Source organism: Canis lupus, chromosome 19 (assembly GCF_003254725.2).
Source record: "Canis lupus dingo isolate Sandy chromosome 19, ASM325472v2, whole genome shotgun sequence".
Classification (NCBI taxonomy): Eukaryota; Metazoa; Chordata; class Mammalia; order Carnivora; family Canidae; genus Canis; species Canis lupus.
In genome coordinates, this window is record NC_064261.1 from 41157137 (window position 1) to 41175692 (window position 18556).

Consider the following 18556-nt stretch of genomic DNA (forward strand, 5'->3'; position numbering starts at 1 on the left):
AGAGAGAGAGGCAGAGACACAGGCAGAAGGAGAAGCAGGCTCCATGCAGGGAGCCCCATGCAGGGCTTGATCCCAGGACTCCAGGATCACACCCTGAGCCAAAGGCAGACACCCAACTGTTGAGCCACCCAGGCATCCCAATTTAATTTTTTTTTTAAATAGGCTCCATGCCCAGTGTGGAGCCCAACATGAGTCTTGAACTCTCAACCCTGAGATCAAGAGTTGGTCACTTAACCAACTGAGCCACCAGGCACCCCCATAGTTTGGTCTCTAACTATCTTTCTCTATGTCATAGCTTGACAAATGGGCATAAGGTTGGCCAGTAGAGGGAATATGAAGCTGACCCAGAGGGGAAGCAAGATAGAATTTGATCTTGTATCAGTCCTTTATGTCTAAGTAGAGGTTGCAAAACTGACCTGGTCACAGTGGCAGACACTAGAGGAGCTGCTAGCCCAGTAGGACAGTGTTTGTTCAAAAGGTTATAAGTTTGGGGCTCCTGGGTGGCTCAGTTGGCTAAGCATCTGACTCTTGATTTCATCTGAAGTCATATCAGGCTTGTGAGATGGAACCCTGCCTCAGGCTCTGCGCTGGGTGTGGAGCCTGCTTAAATTCTCTTCTTCTCCCTTTGCCCCCTGACCTCTCTAAAAAAAAAAAAAAAAAAAAAAAAAAAAAAAAGGCCTCCATGTTTTTTGGAAGAAGTATGTATTATATAAGTATAGCTGATCCTGTGTCAGGGAAACCCCCAAGTCACAATAGCTTAATATCTTAGACTAGAGAGTAATTTTTCACTCACATAAAAGGAGGGGTTGTTTGCACTTTAAAAAGTCAATCAAGAAAAAAAAAAAAAAAAGTCAATCAAGGACACAGGCTGATGGAGGGTCTATCACTTTAACATAACCAATTTTCTCTGGAGGGTGCCATCCAGTTGGCTCCATGCAGGTTTTTATGGGACAGTTTGGAAGTAGCATACATCCCTTCCATCTATATTATACAAAATTTAGTCCCATGTTCCCAGCTCAATGCAAGATGATTGGGCAGCAAATGTAGCTTCTAGATGTCCAGTCACTTCTCAGCAATAGTGTTACACTATGGAGGAAAAGGAATATAAATCTGTGGTGAACAGATAGCAACCATTACCACAAGTTCCCAGGATCCTAGTGGGAAAATGATATGCAATGGTAAGGAATGAAAGGCAAATGATACTCAGAAGCTTGGCAAATGGATATATAGATGGCACTCCAGCATCAGCCTCAAGTGAGGATTAAGACATTGTCCATAGAAGAGAGCACAAAAAGAAAATAATTGGAACCTATGGTTTAGGATAGAACTCTGGTTCTGAAAAAGAGTTCTAATTTATCCCAAGGTAGGAGTCAGTTACTGGAGGAGGGCCCTAGGGTAAAATCTTGTTGTATGGCTAGGCACTAAACAGGGGAGAAGAAAGGAAGAATTGTAAATTGCAAGAATCATGGAATCGGGATTGGGAGGAGAGTATACCAAGACCTGGATCTGATTGCCAAACAAAAATATTTGGGAGCAGGTTTCTAGAAGTGACTGGACCATTGGCACTAGGACATAGATGCATTTCTCAGCTCCTCCCAAATAAGTGTGCTGGGGTTGCAGATAATTATCTCCCTCAGTTGGGATTATCTAAGGAACTGGGGCAGGATGCAGCATGGAAAAGGGGTTCTTCTGTGAACTTAGCTCTCAGATTTTGGAGAGCGTAGAGATGAAAGCAGTAGTCAGGATTTGTATGAGGAAAATGGGCCTAAGGAAACTGAAAATGACTCTGCAAAGAACATCACCCACAATGAAAATATGGGAGTCACAATGTCCAATAATGACATGCCATTTCCTGCACAGCTGAGAGCCTATAAGGAACCTCAGGAAACCAAATGGTAAATCTCAAGATTTCAGTTATTGACCTACTGCTCCTCAAATGTTCTGATCAATAGCATGTTATAGTTTCCACTTGGGCATCCACTTTAAAGTTGGGTAAATCTAGGTTCAAATTGCAGCTGTTTAGGCAAATTACTTAATCTGATTCTCAGTTTCTTTATCTATAAAATAGAATTCATGCACACTGGAGGTGTTTTTAGTTTGAGAATTAAATGATACAAAGTATATGAACACCTAGCACAGTAATTGACACATCATGGGTATTTATTGTATGTTAATTTCCATCTCCATGTTCTTAGCCCTCAATAGTAGAAAGGGTCATTAGAGACTCCCTAGGATCTTTCAAGGAAAATTCTATAGACTTAGTCACTCTGTCTCCCAATATCATTTCTCATCCTTTCACCCCACTTAAAATCTATACATTATAATAACAGCCTAAGTGTATTTTAAAAACTCAAAGTTGAACAATTGTTTTCCTATTAACTGAAGAGTCATTTAGCCATTAAACAAATACCCATGTGCTAGTTCTAGTTCAGTGTGTTAGGGATGCAGCAGTGGATGGGAGGTAGACACTTGCCCTTTTCTCATGGAGTTTACTATATAGTTGTAGGACAACAGATGGTAAACAAGCAAACAGGTGATATTGTATGTTGATGAGTTCACTACAGACTCATGCAAATGAGAGGTGTTTTTCATACTAGTGATGTCTTTTGTCAGAACTGGTTGCTCCTCTGTCCGGTAATGACTCACCCTGGCTATTCCACAGCTATAAACACTGCAATCTTGTCCTCATGGGTCTTCTGGGGAGTGTGACTTTTACAATGGTAAAGGGTAGCATGGAAAAGTAGAGAAAGGATGAAGTCTGTACTGTAAATGTGGTCCACAAGGACGTGTAGGATCTCACCCATGCCTGCCTCTCTATGTCCATCACCCTCCATCGGCACATTGGCTCTCTCTGTTCTAATACAGTGTATTTCATTCACACCCTTGAGTGTGTGCTACTTTTCCTTAGGTGGAACATCTTACCATCACTCCCCTCACTACTGCCTCCTGTTACTCTCTTCTCACACCCATATTGAATCACTTGTAACTCTGTATACCTGAGGGGCCAAAGACCTTGTTTGGGTTCTTCGTGGGTAAATCCCCCCTCCCCCCACCCAGTTTCCATGAGCACAGTAACTGACACATAGGAGGAATTTCAATTAATATCTGTCATTGCTCATGTGGTTCTGGATCATAGGAGAAAACTCAAAGGGGACGAGCCTACAGACTGGATCACGAGCCCAAAGGCAGCCAACCCCTGCCAGTTTTCCTCACCTTCTAACTAAATGCATATTCATAAGTACCATTACTTAGGACAAGAATGTGTTCAATGCAAAGGCGATATATCTGTTTATTATTATTTTTGCCTGGCAGTCCTAATTCTGCCACTGTATAAAGTCAGTGAAACTCGACATATCTCTGTGTTATGCTAATATGCTACCTTTAAAAATAAGAGCCTTAACTGTAGGTTTAGTGTTCAGGTATTACTTTAATTTTTCAAACAGCTCTGTTAGTACTGTGGATGCAACAGCCCGTTTGTTAGACAAAAACAAAAGAAAAACCTTTCCATATCTGAATCCCACTATTGGAGAATTTTAGGTAATTAGAGTTTGAACTTAAATTCACCTTTTCTAAGCCTCAGAATAATAAAGAGAAACAATCAAGGGTTTCCTAAGGAAGTAATTTTGTGAACTAACATACCACTGGGACTGAGGAAGAAAAGTTAACTACTTAGAGAAATCAAGTTGCATAAAACATTTGGAAGTCAAATAAGTAGTATCCCTTGGCATTCAATGTAACACTAGTTATAAACCACCTCTAGCCAATTTATAAGGGTCTATTAGTATATCTTCTTGGGAATCCTTTCTTGACCTTTAGATGTCTCGATCTTCTGAATTGTTAGATGTAATAATAAAATACTTTTAAAATAATTTTTAAATAATAAAGCATATTTTAAAATTAAAATTTATTTGAATTTTAAATAAATAAAATGTTAATTCAAGGTATTATTCCATAATCCTGATATCTGTCAGACCCTCCAGTGATCTAAATGAGTGTATATTCCATGTTCCTTTTATTCATCCAACAAAGATTGAATTTTTTTTACCTGTTATCCTGGCACCTACAGTGTCTTCTTTCATTGTCAAAAGTGGCAATGTGAAAAATAAATTATATGGTGACCGTGCTATTTAGACATCTGCTCTCGAAGACAGGATTGTAGAAGTGTATTCATATGTTTTACAAATATTCATCGGATGCTTTCAGAGTGTTGGGCATTCTCCCAACAGCTGAGGCCACACTGTAGGGAAGAGAAAGGACCCCAGGCAAACAGAGTCCCTTGACTTTATTAAAGAAATATTCCAGTAGAAAATTGGATGGTGATGACAAGACAGATAGCAAATAACCGAGAAAATAAACACAAAAATGGCCAGTGTCCAAGAGGAAACCCAAACAGATCATGTGACGGAGCATAAGGAGATCAAGTATTTTGCACGGGAGTGGGGGATAGTGGGATAGTGCTCTTACTCAACTTCACAAGCATTTTCTGACTACCTCTAACATGCAAGGCTGTCAGGACCTACAGACAAAAACCTAAAACTAAAGTATTTTTCTAATTATATTTGTGCCCTATTTCAGTCTTAAATAAATTGAACGGTACAAAGGAGAATAGGACACATAGCCATAGAATTTTTAAACACCCACCCTCTGATATTGCTGAGGCAGCCTTTGTGGTTACATTACATTATACCCCACAGCTCCCAAACTTCTCCCCAGTTGCAGCCCCAGTCTTAAGAGCACCACTGTTTTCTGATCATCACCTACCCCCGCCATGGGCAGATAGTAATGTGTCCAAAATGAGAGAATTGTGTATTTAGATCATGCCTTAATCCTCGTGCAGCACGACCTAAAAGCAATAAGCAAACAGTGATAATCAAAAGCAAAAATGTATGGCACAGATGAATGTGTTTCTTAAAAGAGACCAAACTCTGGAGCTGAAAGGATTGGAAACTATCATTGAAAAGCATCTGTACCTTCTCCCTTCTGAGACAGTGTGCCAGCGGCTGTCTTTTGTATGAGCCGCTTTCATTTTTTCAACTGGTGGTGGCAATGGGACAGAAACCATGAGAAGAGATAGTTTATTTAGTCGCATTAAAGTGGGCAAGCAAGTTGCACGGGAGTCTGACTCCAGCACCTGCGGCTCTCGGCTGACTTCTTTATCAAAGGCAAAAAAGTTCACACAGTTAGTTGTCTCAGTTTATAAATTTGCTCCTGTCAGGCAAACGCTGGTGTGCTAGATGTCTCAGATGCTCCCTCACAAGCCATACTTCGCCATCAGATCCACAGAACTACATTGATCTGGGAAGAGATTTTGAAATGAGCTCTTCCTTTATTTTCCAAGTGTCTGGATTGCCTCTTTAATGTACACCTGATGCTTGGCATATACTTTCTAATTGTGTTAAAGATTTCAAGGTCAGAACAGTTCGAATCCAATTTATTTCACGTTAGAGAGAGACTGATTCTAAGCTTCCACTAAGGGATCTTTTTAGATAGATTTCAAAGATCAAAGCTTGTAATAGAAGAGCTTAATATTTGGATTAGTCATGTTCTTTGTTGAATTTTCATCAGTTCAATGGAATGTAGAACTCCCTAAATTTAGCATATCATGAATTATTCATGATTATTATTTAACTGATAACACTCTAAGAATGTCATTAATCCCAAACTATGATTTCTTTCCTATTTCATATTTTTAATTCAATGTATATGAGTTTATAATTTCCATGTTATGTAATCCAGCCTGATTCTTTGTTTCCCAGTTGGCATATAATTTTTCTGTCAACTCTAGCCTATAATGAAAAAATAATTTTGTATTCACTCCAAAGTACCACAACTTAGTGATTTTGCTTATTATTATTATTATTTTTTAGCAAAGGTAAGCTAGTAACCGTCATTTTTAGTGTCTGTATAACTGTCATTTTTAGTGTCTGTATTTCCAGTGTGGTATCCTTTATCAGGCACAGTCCAACAGTTATAACACTTCAAACATATTTCTTATATCAAGCAATTAGTTCCTATGACAAGAGAATAAGAAGCTAAATTATTAGAACGGCAGAATGGGGAACACAAAAGACTGAACAGGAAACCAGAAGATCTGAGCTGTCAAGCTGGCTTTTCCCATGGCAAGTTGTAGGACTTTGAACGAGGTTTTGCAGAACTCACTTGCACTACTTTTTATCTGTAAACTGATGAAATGTTACAATAATTGCTTTTTAACATCTGTTGGTCAGAGACACAGATGTTATAGCCAGGAGTGTTTTAGGAACTTGTTACAACAACACTACAAAGTATAGGCATAGGCAGTACTTTACAGGTGAGGTGATAAACAGGTAACCTGCTCAAGGTCATGTAGCTTGTCAGTTACCAAGGAAAGAGTCAAACCCGGGTTCAGGTGTCTCCAAAGCCCCCTTTGTTCCACTTTGCCCCTTTGCATCTGACACTGTACTTGTGTATGTTTATGCTATGTCCATGGCCCTGTGTATCACTTTTGTAAAAATTCTCATAACTTATAGATATTTTAAAAAATAAGACAAAATGGATCTCAGATTGGAACACAAAGGGTGGTAAGGATTTTAAGAAGTCCCTCAGATTTTTAAGCCTCCTAAATGTATACTTATTTCATAATCAATAATGTTGCATATTATCTAGTCCATCAGTTGGGATGTAGCTGCAAGGAGACAATACTACCAGGGAAACATTTGACTCTGATGGACACTGTAGCTGCAGGACAGCCAGAATCACTCTCTCTGCCCTTGCATCACAATGGAAGCTCCTTATTGAGATATTTCTGCTATGTATAGGTTTTTACAGTGGTCTATCAAGTTTTGTTAGCTTTTAATGGGACTGACATGTGATTGTTGTGAGTAGAATGGGAAGTGAGTGGCCCAGAGCACACTACGAAGTCTGGAGCTCTGTATTTCCAAGCAAAGCCAAAGGTGCCTAATCTTCTGTCCTAATGCATGATACCATTGTCTGTCTTGATCTCTAAAACTATGATCTTGTTATTTCTTACTTAGCTGACCTCACTCCTAGATAGATAGGGTTCGGACTAGCCTACTTTACTATGAAAGGCTTATGGAACCTTTATCTTGCCTGATTGAGTGTTCTCTAGGATGACAGGTATCTGGGTGCCTGCAGCAATTTTCAGATAGACCAAGGAATCCCTCTATAGGGGAAACTCTTGGACCATAGCTCTGAATGCAGAACTGTTACCATGTCTTCCATCTGTAGCAATGCTAACCATAGGCCAAAGATCAGTTGCAGATCAGGGCCAAATTTTTTTCCCACTCTGTTACATTAGAGAACAACATTGATTCCAAATCCACCTTCACCAGAGTGTATATTTAAAACAATGTTTACACTTAAACTTTGATAAAAAAAAAAAATCCAGGCAGTACTTTTTTGTTGTTTTTTTAAGTAAACCCCACACCACACTTGCAGCTCAAACTCACGACACCAAAATCAAGAGTCAAACATCCTACCAACAAAGCCAGCCAGGCACCTCAAAGTGATATTTTCAAGATAATTAAATAGTAGATTCCAGTCTAAAGAGCCCCATGAAATTAACTGAACATTTTAGACACTGTAACCTTCCAATGCTTTCAGAAATTTACTGACAAGTACCCAAAACAATAAAGAGCTATCAGAGTGGAAGACATTAGTACTATAATTACTTTTTTTACTAAAAGAAAATAGGAAATTTATTAATACAGACAACACATTTTTTAAAAGATTTTATTTATTCATTCATGAAAGACACATAGAGAGAGAGAAGCATAAACAGAGGCAGAGGGAGAAAGAGGCTTCATGCAGGGAGCCTGCTGTGGGACTCGATCCCGGGTCTCCAGGACCACACCCTGAGCCAAAGGCGGACACTCAACCGCTGAGCCACCCAGTGGCTCAACACCCTGTGTTGTCCCCAGACAACATATTTATTGCAGAGTAGACTAAGTACATATCTCAGTCTTATCCAAGTAGTCTGACAATTACAGCGTAACACCTGATGCCTGACTTGGACCAGATGAAAACCTTTGAGAAGCACATGCTTTTGGAGTAGTATAGATCTTTGTTCCAATCCTGCTAGCTGGGTGATCTTGCAAAAAATATTTAACTCTTTGAGCTTCAGTTTATGAAGTGAGAATAGTAATAACTGTGTCTAAAGCAGAGTCTAAGATTGAGATTCTTGTTGAAGTGATTTATTTGAGGGTGGTGGGAAGAACAGATGCTCTCAGGAGAAGGGGGCCACAAAGCAAGAAGGGTAAGGAAGGAAAAAGAACTAAGCAAGAATATGCTGTATCACCTCTGTATCATAGCACATTATATTCACTTAAGTAACTTAGTCCCTCCCTTCCTAACAAGGAATACTTTCGCAATGACAAAAGGTATTATACAATAAATTGCCTTAACCAGAAACATATGTGATAAAAATTGATTAATAGATTGACATGACCAGCTATTAATGAGGTTTTTGCTAGGATCCCCTTGCTTCTTTTTATTTTGTCATCTGCTAGTATTTGCTACTAATATTAAGTAGCAGGCACCAAAAGCTTAAGAATAAATTCATAGGAAGAAATACTTAAAAGTGGAAACACTGTATTCAATAACCTAATTGATCAGTGCACATCAGAAAGGACCACCATCAAATCAAGGTTAGTGACATTGAGCCCCATCCTTCATAGTATAAGTTGGCCAGTCCCTTGTAGATGTAAGCTCTGGAAGACCATTCCTTGCCAACAATTATGCATAAGCCTTGAAAACTCAGTTCCTACTTAAAAGAAATAATGCCCAAGTGGAAAGCAAACCAGTCATATTATTCAAATAACATGCTATAAGCTCAGAGTGACTTCTTATACTACTGTTACTATATTTATATGTCTACGGTGCATTGGAGTTTATGGGAATATTCCTCTAAATTGCTCAGATATTTTACTTAATGAACTATTTAAGGTTAAAACAGGTATATTCTTTATTGCTCATTATTCTTGCATTTCCTTTTTCACTGTACCCTACATACATACTTTGCATTGTTTGCCTGGTCATATTCAAACTGTCCAGAGCCATCAAAACCATAATTTTCATTTAATCTAGTGACCATAGTCAGGGCCACAGAAGAACTATTGTGTAAAGCATGCAACATAAAGATACATGATGGCTGGCTCCCTGGATCTGAAAGTCTGGTCAGAGAACAATTGCATTGACTCCATTTCCTTTTATGAATTTATAAATTAACAAATACTTAAACAGTTTTGAGAGGTTTTTTACTGCTTATATTTTCCACATTCCCTTTGTCAGTGGAGCCCCAGAATAAAGTCTGAATACTTCAATGAGAATGTGATCCAATATGCTTTAAACCTATATGCAGGTACCAATATAGGCTTCTCTTTGGGTATGTATGTGGTGTGTGCATGTGTGTATGTGTGTGTGTTACCATTTGTGTATCTCGTCTTTTTTTTTTTTCGTTGTCTGTTTTTTTAATCGAGTTCTTACCATGTAATTCTTTTTCTTTCATTGCAAGTAATTATTGCTAATTTAACAGTAGGTCCAATATCACTGTTGCTCATAATGAGTTCCCAATATTCCTCAAGAGAGGAGAGGAAAAGACTCAGAATTGCTAGCTAACATACCCTACTATAATTTGGGTCTTTATTAAATTGGAAACATATTTTGTAAAGGAGTCCTTTTCTCTCTTTTATAGCCTGATGAGTAGATGAACAGAGTCAATTTCTGTTTCTACATCTCATTGGTACTGCTTGTTAAACACCTTATCTATAGCTACTATTGAATTCAGGTTCCAAAGAGATTCCTAGTCCTGTATCTTTTACTTTTATTGAAAAACATAAACCAAACAAGGGGAATCCAGACAGAGTGTCAAAGAAAATGCCCCTATTTTCAGATTGGAAGCACTAGTTTATGCATGGTAGCAATCTTCACTCTTATTCTGAGGGCAGAAGAAATCCAAGCTATGGTGTAAGACGTTTGGTGGGTTGGGAATCATTAAGGACTTCATAGTTGCATGCATTTCGTATCATAAGCCATGTAGAATACCAGTAAAAGCAGCCAAGGCCCGTTCTAGGAATAGATATGAAATATTAGTTATTAAAATAAAGGTTAAAAATAGAAGTTTGCTATATTTTAGACATACTGTTTATTTTAGACATACTGTTAAGGTGATTTATATATGGTATTTTTTAATTTATATAATCAAGATGAGATGACTCTCAGGAATCTTGTCATCTCAGTATTTTTCACCTGAATCAGCATAATTGTGAGTTCTGAGGAAGCCAAACCCTTTATAATGTCAAAATATTCACTAATGAACTGGCCATGTATGAAGCCATCCCTCAACCAACAACCTTTCTACACTGACATGTTCTGTCATTTCATCTTCGGTCTCTAGCTGCAAATAGCTTCTGTACCCAGAACAAAAGGATACAAAATGGAACAATCTGTACACCAAAGATTAGAGGGAGCACTTGAGAAAATTGATGAAAAGTGAGTGGAAGGCCAAAGACCCTGATGACCAAACTACAAAAGCCAGTCATGAAAAATTGATTTTATAGGGTAATTATAAAATTACATGAGAAATATTAGTAGCTGATTTATTATTCATCCTAATGATTCATTATTGCAATTATCCTCTACATGGTAGTTGATATTAGATCAAATAAACTCACCTGCATACCTTTCAGTTCCAGAAAAAGTCACATTTAGACTTTGTTATTTATTAAAAATAATTTAATTCCCATTTAAGCAGATTGATTATTTTTTTAAGATTTTTTATTTATTTATTCATGAGAGACAGAGAGAGAGAGAGAGAGAGGCAGAGACACAGGCAGAGGGAGAAGCAGGCTCCACACAGGGAGCCTGACGTGGGACTCGATCCTGGGACTCCAGGATCAGGCCCTGAACTGAAGGTGGTGCTAAACCGCTGAGCCACCTGGGCTGCCCAAGCAGATTGATTATTAAGTGGCATTTTCCCCAGCATGAATTATCCTCAGAAAATAAGAACTTTCTGTATACTTTATTTTACAGAAGAGGAAATTCATGTTCAGAGGAGTTAAAATACTTCTATGTAGTCACATCATTTATGAGCTGTTAATTTGAGAGAACTGTTTTCAACTAGAGAATTTTGATGCCAAGTCCAGGTTTCTTTTCACCATACATCAGCTATTTTAAAATTCTCTTTTTCTTATATTCTATATCACCTTGAAACTTTAAATATCTTTAATTTGACCACATTTTCCACTGCTTTACCCGTCACATGAAAATTTACTATCACCAAAACAATTTCTTTAGGCTCCTGATTTTACAGGTTCCTTTTAGAATAACCAGTGTTAAGAGATATTGCTTGATTGAATATTCCATCCAGTTTTGTATGTGGGATCCCAGGCAATTTTAGACTACTACCATTGGAGATGGTGGACCTCCTTATTGATACCACCTGTATTCCATGTAGCTAGATTTAATATTTACAACTTCAGAATTTGTGAAAGAGTGAATAACTTGGGGGGTGTTTTCTCTGATTTATTTATATAACCCAAATACCTGACTTAAGAGAAAAAAGAGGGGTGCCTTGGTTAAGTGGCTGACTTAGGCTTAGGTCATGATCTTGGGGTTTTGGAATTGAGCCCTGCCTCCGTCACAGGGAGTCTGATGTGGGACTTGATCCCAGGACCCCGGGATCATGCCCTGAGCCAAAGGCAGACACTCAACCACTGAACCACCCAGGCATCCCTGTCAGTCTTATGTAATACCTAATGCTCATTACATCACATGCGTTCCTTAATGTCCATCACCCAGTTACACCATCCCACTACCTCCTCCCCTCCAGTAACTCTCAATCTCTTTCCTATGGTTAAGAGTCTCTCATGGTTTAGCTCCCTCTTTGATTTCATCTTATTTTATTTTTTCCTGTATTCTCCTATGATCCTCTGTTATGTTTCTTAAATTCACATGAGTGAGATCATATGATAATTATCTTTCTCTGATTGACTTATTTTACTTAGCATAATACACTCTAGTTCCATCCACGTCATTGCAAATGGCAAGATTTCAATTTTTTGATGGCTGAGTAATAATTCCAGTGTGTGTGTGTGTGTGTGTGTGTGTGTGTGTGTGTGTGTGTGTATTACACACCACATCTTTATTCAGTGAGCAGTCTACTCCCTCTGGTCCTTCCCTGCTCATGTTCTTGCCCTCCAAAATAAATAAATAAGATCTTTTTTAAAAGGGAACTTAATAAAAGATATTAAGTACCCCACAGAAACCTTTTATACACTCATACCTTCATTAGCAATATTTTTGTCATTGAACTTTAATATTAGCCATTTAAACAAGACAATATACTTCAAAACATAGGATTATTATAAGCTCTATGGTTTTAAAAATGTGTTCTTGGTAGTAATTGGCATTGTTTGAAAACCTTATTTTTGTGTTAGGATAGCAAAAGGCAGAGGAAGTCATATGGCTGTGCTTTCAATGAATGATTTTAAGACTTCATCATTTCAAAAAGTAATAGCATCATTTTTTTCTGTTGAATACATTAGGTTCCCCCCACCTCTATGTCCAGCAAAAGATATCAGTCACTTTAATAGAAATAATTTTTAAAAGTTCCAAAGTAATGGCCATCTGCATGCCACCAATTCAAGAACAAACTAGAAATTATTTGCTTGTAATAAAATAGAGCCTCTTTAGCTGTGATAAAGGCAACACTGCATTGCTATTATTCTCACAGCGATGGATAGAATAGAATGCAATTATAATGACGTTTAGGGTAACAGGCATTTAGGTCAAGAGAATAAACATAAAGATTATTATAAAACTGAAGAGTATTCAAGCAAGAATTAATGTAAAATCTTGAGCCAAATGCATTCACCAAGCAGGGGCAACATTTCATACTAATGTGTCCAACCAGTATGATTTAAGTGATGCTGGAAGGAACACCAGTTCAAAAATGCATCGTCTTCATAGGAACTTGGCACTTGCAGAATGGGTCAATACTGTTGTTTACCAAGCATGTGTCATTGTTGACTCAAATTTTACCTTCATCCAAAGTTCTTTTTATGTTTCCTATGAAAAACTATGGTAAGTAGCTATCCTTGCTCTCTCAACCCAGAGCTAATACAGCAGCCTCTGGAACAAAACTTTGAGTTTGAATCCTATTCTGCAACTTACTCATGTTTTTTGACCTTAGACAAGTGACTTAAAGTCTCCCTCATTTTCCTTATCCATAATATAGGAAGAATTTTCCTTTAGGGTTGTAAATATTCTTCAGCATGTCAGTATTTAGAATATTACCTTAGTATTTGGTACCTGCTCAATAATTGTATTGATATATCATCACATATTTTCAGATACTAGATATCATGAAAATATGAATTAAACAAATATTCAGTTAGTGCCTAATATATGTGAAGCACCATGGTAGGGACAGAAGCCCAAACCTCAAGGAATGGAGCATGCAGCGATTAGAACCTCCTAGGGGTGCCTGGGTGGCTCAGTCAGTTAAGCATAGGATTCTTTTTTTTTTTTTTTTTTAAGATTTTATTTATTCATTCATGACAGAGAGAGAAAGAGAGAGAGAGAGAGAGAGAGGCAGAGACACAGGCAGAGGGAGAAGCAGGCTCCATGCTGGGAGCCTGACGTGGGACTCCATCCCAGGACTCCAGGATCACGCCCTGGGCTGAAGGTGGCGCTAAACCACTAGGCCACCTGGGGATCCCAAGCATCCAATTCTTTTTTTTTTTTTTTTTTTAATTTATTTTTTATTTGTGTTCAATTTACTAACATACAGAATAACCCCCAGTGCCCATCACCCATTCACTCCCATCCCCCGCCCTCCTCCCCTTCTATCACCCCTAGTTCGTTTCCCAGAGTTAGCAGTCTTTACGTTCTGTCTCCCTTTCTGATATTTCCCACACATTTCTTCTCCCTTCCCTTATATTCCCTTTCACTATTATTTATATTCCCCAAATGAATGAGAACATATAATGTTTGTCCTTCTCCGACTGACTTACTTCACTCAGCATAATACCCTCCAGTTCCATCCACGTTGAAGCAAATGGTGGGTATCAGCTCAGGTCTCAATCACAGGGTGGTGAGTTCAAGCCCTGTGTTGGGCTCTACACTGGGAGTGGAGCCTAATTTAAAACAAAACCCAAAACCTCCTAGTTTTCCTGTTTTCCTCAAAGGTCTTCTCAGAGGGAATTAGTTTACTACAAAACCCAATCTTCTGATGGCCAGAGGTACCTGGATGGCTCAGTAGTTGAGCATCTGCCTTCAGCTCAGGTTGTGCTCCTGGGGTCCTAGGATTGAGTCCCTTCCCTGCAGGGAGCCTGATTCTCGCTCTGCATCTCTTTGTGTCTCTCATGAATAAATAGGTAAAATCTTTAAAAAAAAAAAAAAAATCTTCTGGTGGCCAGTAAGAGGTCTAGTCCACTGAAAGGTGAGTCACTCTTACTTGTCTCTGAACTTGAGGGCATCTGAGAATTACTCCTACCCAGGGCTTTCAAGTGAATTCTGTGTTGAAGTCCTTTCTAGCTTTCCATTTTTCTTAATATATAAATCTAGAATCTTTGATATCAACTAAAGGATCCCACTTTAAACAGCTTTGATGGCATTGCTTCAACCTATCCTTCATCTATCTCTTTCTCGGCCACATTGGCCTTCGGCCAGTTCTTCAAATAGGGTTTACTCCTTTGCATCTCAGGACTTCTTTACATGTCCTTTCTTCAGCATGAGACACTTTCTGTACATCATGTCTGGCTGACTTTAGACTTCTGCTTAAAGGTCAGCTGTTCACGGAAGTATTTTCTGATTTCTTCCAGATTGGCATATATCCCCATAACAAACTACTTGCATATAGTACCTCATCAACAACAACAACAAAAAAAAGTTGAGGACAGGATTGAGTGGGGGAGAGAGCAAGGGAGAAACATGGACATTTAAATTCTGTCCATTATTCTCCTTTAATGGGTTTATGACCTGATGCCTCTGAGTGGGCATAAAATGACATGGGTACCTTGCTCTTTCCTTGGCTATTCCCATTAACCAGTTTCCCTTTTTTTAAATATATATATGAAATGGAATACTGGTATTTGAACATGTGTTTTCAAACATAATGCCTCCTTCACAGAAGCTAACAACTTTATCTTATGAAAAAAAGAATTTGGCCCTAAATTGTAGGAAGATTGTCCATATTAATTGAGAGATAGCCTGGAAACCTTGGAGTGGCACCTTCCTAAGTAATTTTCTAGAGTAATTTGGGTTGTGTGCAATTTTTCCTCTACTTGCTAATTTAGAACCTAACAAAGGTACAACTCTATTTTTAATATTTTTAATCTTAGCCTAAAATACAAGCTCCATGATGGCAGAAGCTATATCTGGCAATTTCATCCCTGTATCCCTAGCACATAGCAAGACGCCTAGATCATACTGGAGCTTAATAAATATTTGTTGAATTAACAAACATTCCCCCAGTGTTTACAGGGTCAGTCTGGGCAACAACACAGAGTTTGGAGTTCAGAAGACTAAAGAAGTAGAAGGCAGACAGAATTCCAAAACCTGAAGCATTATGCAGACCTTATAGAACCTGTGTGTCCCTAGAGACCTAACTTAAAATGGCAGGAAACCTGAGAGCCAGCCATGACAAAGTTCAGCATATTTTATGAATACTTATGCATGTCAGGCAACATTCTGTCTTTTAATTCCCTCTCTAAGCCAGACTGTAAACAAAAAGCCAACGCCTTCCTTATCATTTTAGGTCGAATGAGCCGGACTCGATTTATAATTATGCCAACCCAAGGAGAAGGACGGCCGTGCCCCACAGAGCTCACCCAGCAGAAAACCTGCCCAGTGACACCCTGCTACAGCTGGGTCCTCGGAAACTGGTCCACATGTAAATTGGAGGTAGGTCACCTGATGATACTTAAAGAAATGCTGCTTAGTACATCTGAAGCATCTGGGCAACCTATGCACTGATGGAATAAATTTTACAGCACCAGGGGCCTGGCACGATGTATTTTTATACAATAGAGCTCATGCAAAACTACAACCAAAAGTCTAACCTCATGCCAAGTGTTGTTGCTAGGAAAATAGCCATTCATTAGGCACTGATTCTAACAGGGTCAAGGGGCTTTCATTCATTCTCTTAGGTAGCCTCAGGAATACAATATTATGTTCTTGGCTTCTTGAAAATATCAAGTGTTATTTAATTAGGCAAAACCCTGATGCAATGGAAATGCATAGCTTGCTGGGTACCGTATTTCTTAAAAGAGGCATTTTTAGGCTTAGGCAAAATCTTGCATATGGGCAGAAAACCAAAAGTGTATGAAAGTTATATTTTAACATTATTACACGAACCAAGGTTACTCCATTTTCCTCAATGATTACTTTTTTATTGACCTGAAATATAAATGCCTCGCAACATCATATATCATATACCCAGAGCTTTTGCTGGATCAGCAAAGATCCTCCACCACATTTTCTCTGTGGTTTCTTGTGTGAGAAAAAGCACATTGATTTTCTTTATTTTCTTATTTTACTAGTTTATCCTTCGGTTCATATTGCAAAGCACATTTTAATTAGGTAACAATAATTGTGATTATGTGTTAAGAAATCTGCAGAGTATTCTCATAGAGATGTTTAGTGTTCCTGTCAGGATGACATTGTCATGCAGCATTACTATCTTGCAGAAGTTAAATGCCCATGTATTTTAATAAGTCCCAGAGGAACAAAAATGTGTGCTACATTTGTTCAGTCTCTTTTTACAGAAAATAAGATAACCATGCTCATTAATTCAATAGTAACCTAATGGCTTTAAATATGGATACTTTGTCTACTAGTCGAAAATCTTCTTTACTAAATTTTCAGCAATTTTTAAATGCTGCTTGGAATCCCAATAAAGAAATGGAAGGAATATTTTTCCTTAGCACGGTGATAACTATTGACAGAGTAGAGAAAATAAACTCAAAGAATTCAGGAACCCATTGCAGGGGAAGGGAGAAAAAATTAAGAGGGCAGGGAGAAAAGGGAAGAGGCCTGATAAAAACCCCCTGCTCCAAGTCTTTCCAGGCATACAACATACATGTTCTTTCATGCCTTCCCTTTTTCTTTTCTCGGGGGTAAGGAGCCTTTTTCAAACATACAGATCTGCCCACTTGTCTGGGGACATTATGGGGCACTGCCACATGTAGGGTTTCCTTTTGCTGTCACATACTAAGCTTTTGGAGAATGATAGGAGCAAGAGTGGTGGGTTATGAACATTTTCTGTAGAATTGCCAGTGTGGGGCTGAGGGGCTTGGCATCCATTGGAGATACCCAGGCTTGGAAGCCCTTGGAGACCCTAGCAGCAAGTGTATCCAGAAATTTCAGAGCTGCTTCTGATTTCTAGCTGAGCTTATTCTTGTTCATTGGCACCTCCAATCAGGAGGAAACTCCGCAGTTCAACCTAATCCAGGCAAAGCTCTTGAAAAACAAGTCTGTAGTTCATTGTTCTTACCCAAACAGCTCATTCAGCATTCTTCCTTAAAAATTTCGAATGGAACTGAAGCTGTTTGAAGATAGATAGTGTATTTAGGAACCCTTACCTGCCACATTTTACTACCTTGTAGCTAAAATAAGTCACTCAGAAGGGAGAATGAACATAGAAGGTGACATGCCAAAAAAAAAAAAAGAGGCAAAAGAGAAAGGGAATCATGATGAAAGGAGTTGAACGTTGCCTGAGTTCTTTTTTTCTTTAATAATAAATTTATTTTTTTTTATTTTTATTTTTTTTTTAATTTTTTTTTTATTTATTTATGATAGTCACAGAGAGAGAGAGAGAGAGAGGCAGAGACACAGGCAGAGGGAGAAGCAGGCTCCATGCACTGGGAGCCTGATGTGGGATTCGATCCCGGGTCTCCAGGATCGCGCCCTGGGCCAAAGGCAGGCGCCAAACCGCTGCGCCACCCAGGGATCCCATAAATTTATTTTTTATTGGTGTTCAATTTGCCAACATACAGAATAACACCCAGTGCTCATCCCAAGTGCCCCCCTCAGTGCCCGTCACCCAGTCACCCCCATCCCCCGCCCTCCTTCCCTTCCACCACCCCTAGTTCGTTTCCCAGAGTTAGGAGTCTTCATGTTCTGTCTCCCTTTCTGATATTTCCCACTCATTTTTCCTCCTTTCCCCTTTATTCCCTTTCACTACTTTTTATATTCCCCAAATGAATGAGACCATATAATGTTTGTCCTTCTCCGATTGACTTACTTCACTCAGCATAATACCCTCCAGTTCCATCCACGTCGAAGCAAATGGTGGGTATTTGTCGTTTCTAATGGCTGAGGAATATTCCATTGTATACATAGACCACAGCTTCTTTATCCATTCATCTGTCGATGGACACCGAGGCTCCTTCCACAGTTTGGCTATTGTGGCCATTGCTGCTAGAAACATCGGGGCACAGGTGTCCCAGCGTTTCACTGCATCTGTATCTTTGGGGTAAATCCCCAACAGTGCAATTGCTGGGTCGTAGGGCAGGTCTATTTTTAACTCTTTGAGGAACCTCCACACAGTTTTCCA

At 38.8% G+C, this 18556-nt stretch overlaps 1 protein-coding gene and 1 long non-coding RNA gene across 4 annotated transcripts in view; one reads left to right on the forward strand and one right to left on the reverse strand.

Moving 5' to 3' along the window:
• The window catches only part of THSD7B (thrombospondin type 1 domain containing 7B), a 735307-nt gene that overhangs the window by 694614 nt on the left and 22137 nt on the right, over positions 1 to 18556 (forward strand). Inside the window, exon 20 of the mRNA XM_025430666.3 lies at positions 15758 to 15903. Coding sequence (XP_025286451.1) covers positions 15758 to 15903 — 146 coding nt within the window. The remainder of the gene's footprint in view (positions 1 to 15757; positions 15904 to 18556) is intronic.
• LOC125753025 (uncharacterized) overlaps positions 9454 to 18556 on the reverse strand; it is a 114876-nt gene continuing 105773 nt past the window's right edge. Inside the window, exon 7 of one of the 3 annotated variants that reach the window (XR_007403837.1) lies at positions 9454 to 10065. This is a non-coding gene — a long non-coding RNA (uncharacterized LOC125753025). The remainder of the gene's footprint in view (positions 10066 to 18556) is intronic. The other 2 variants (XR_007403836.1, XR_007403835.1) reach the window with 2 other exon arrangements.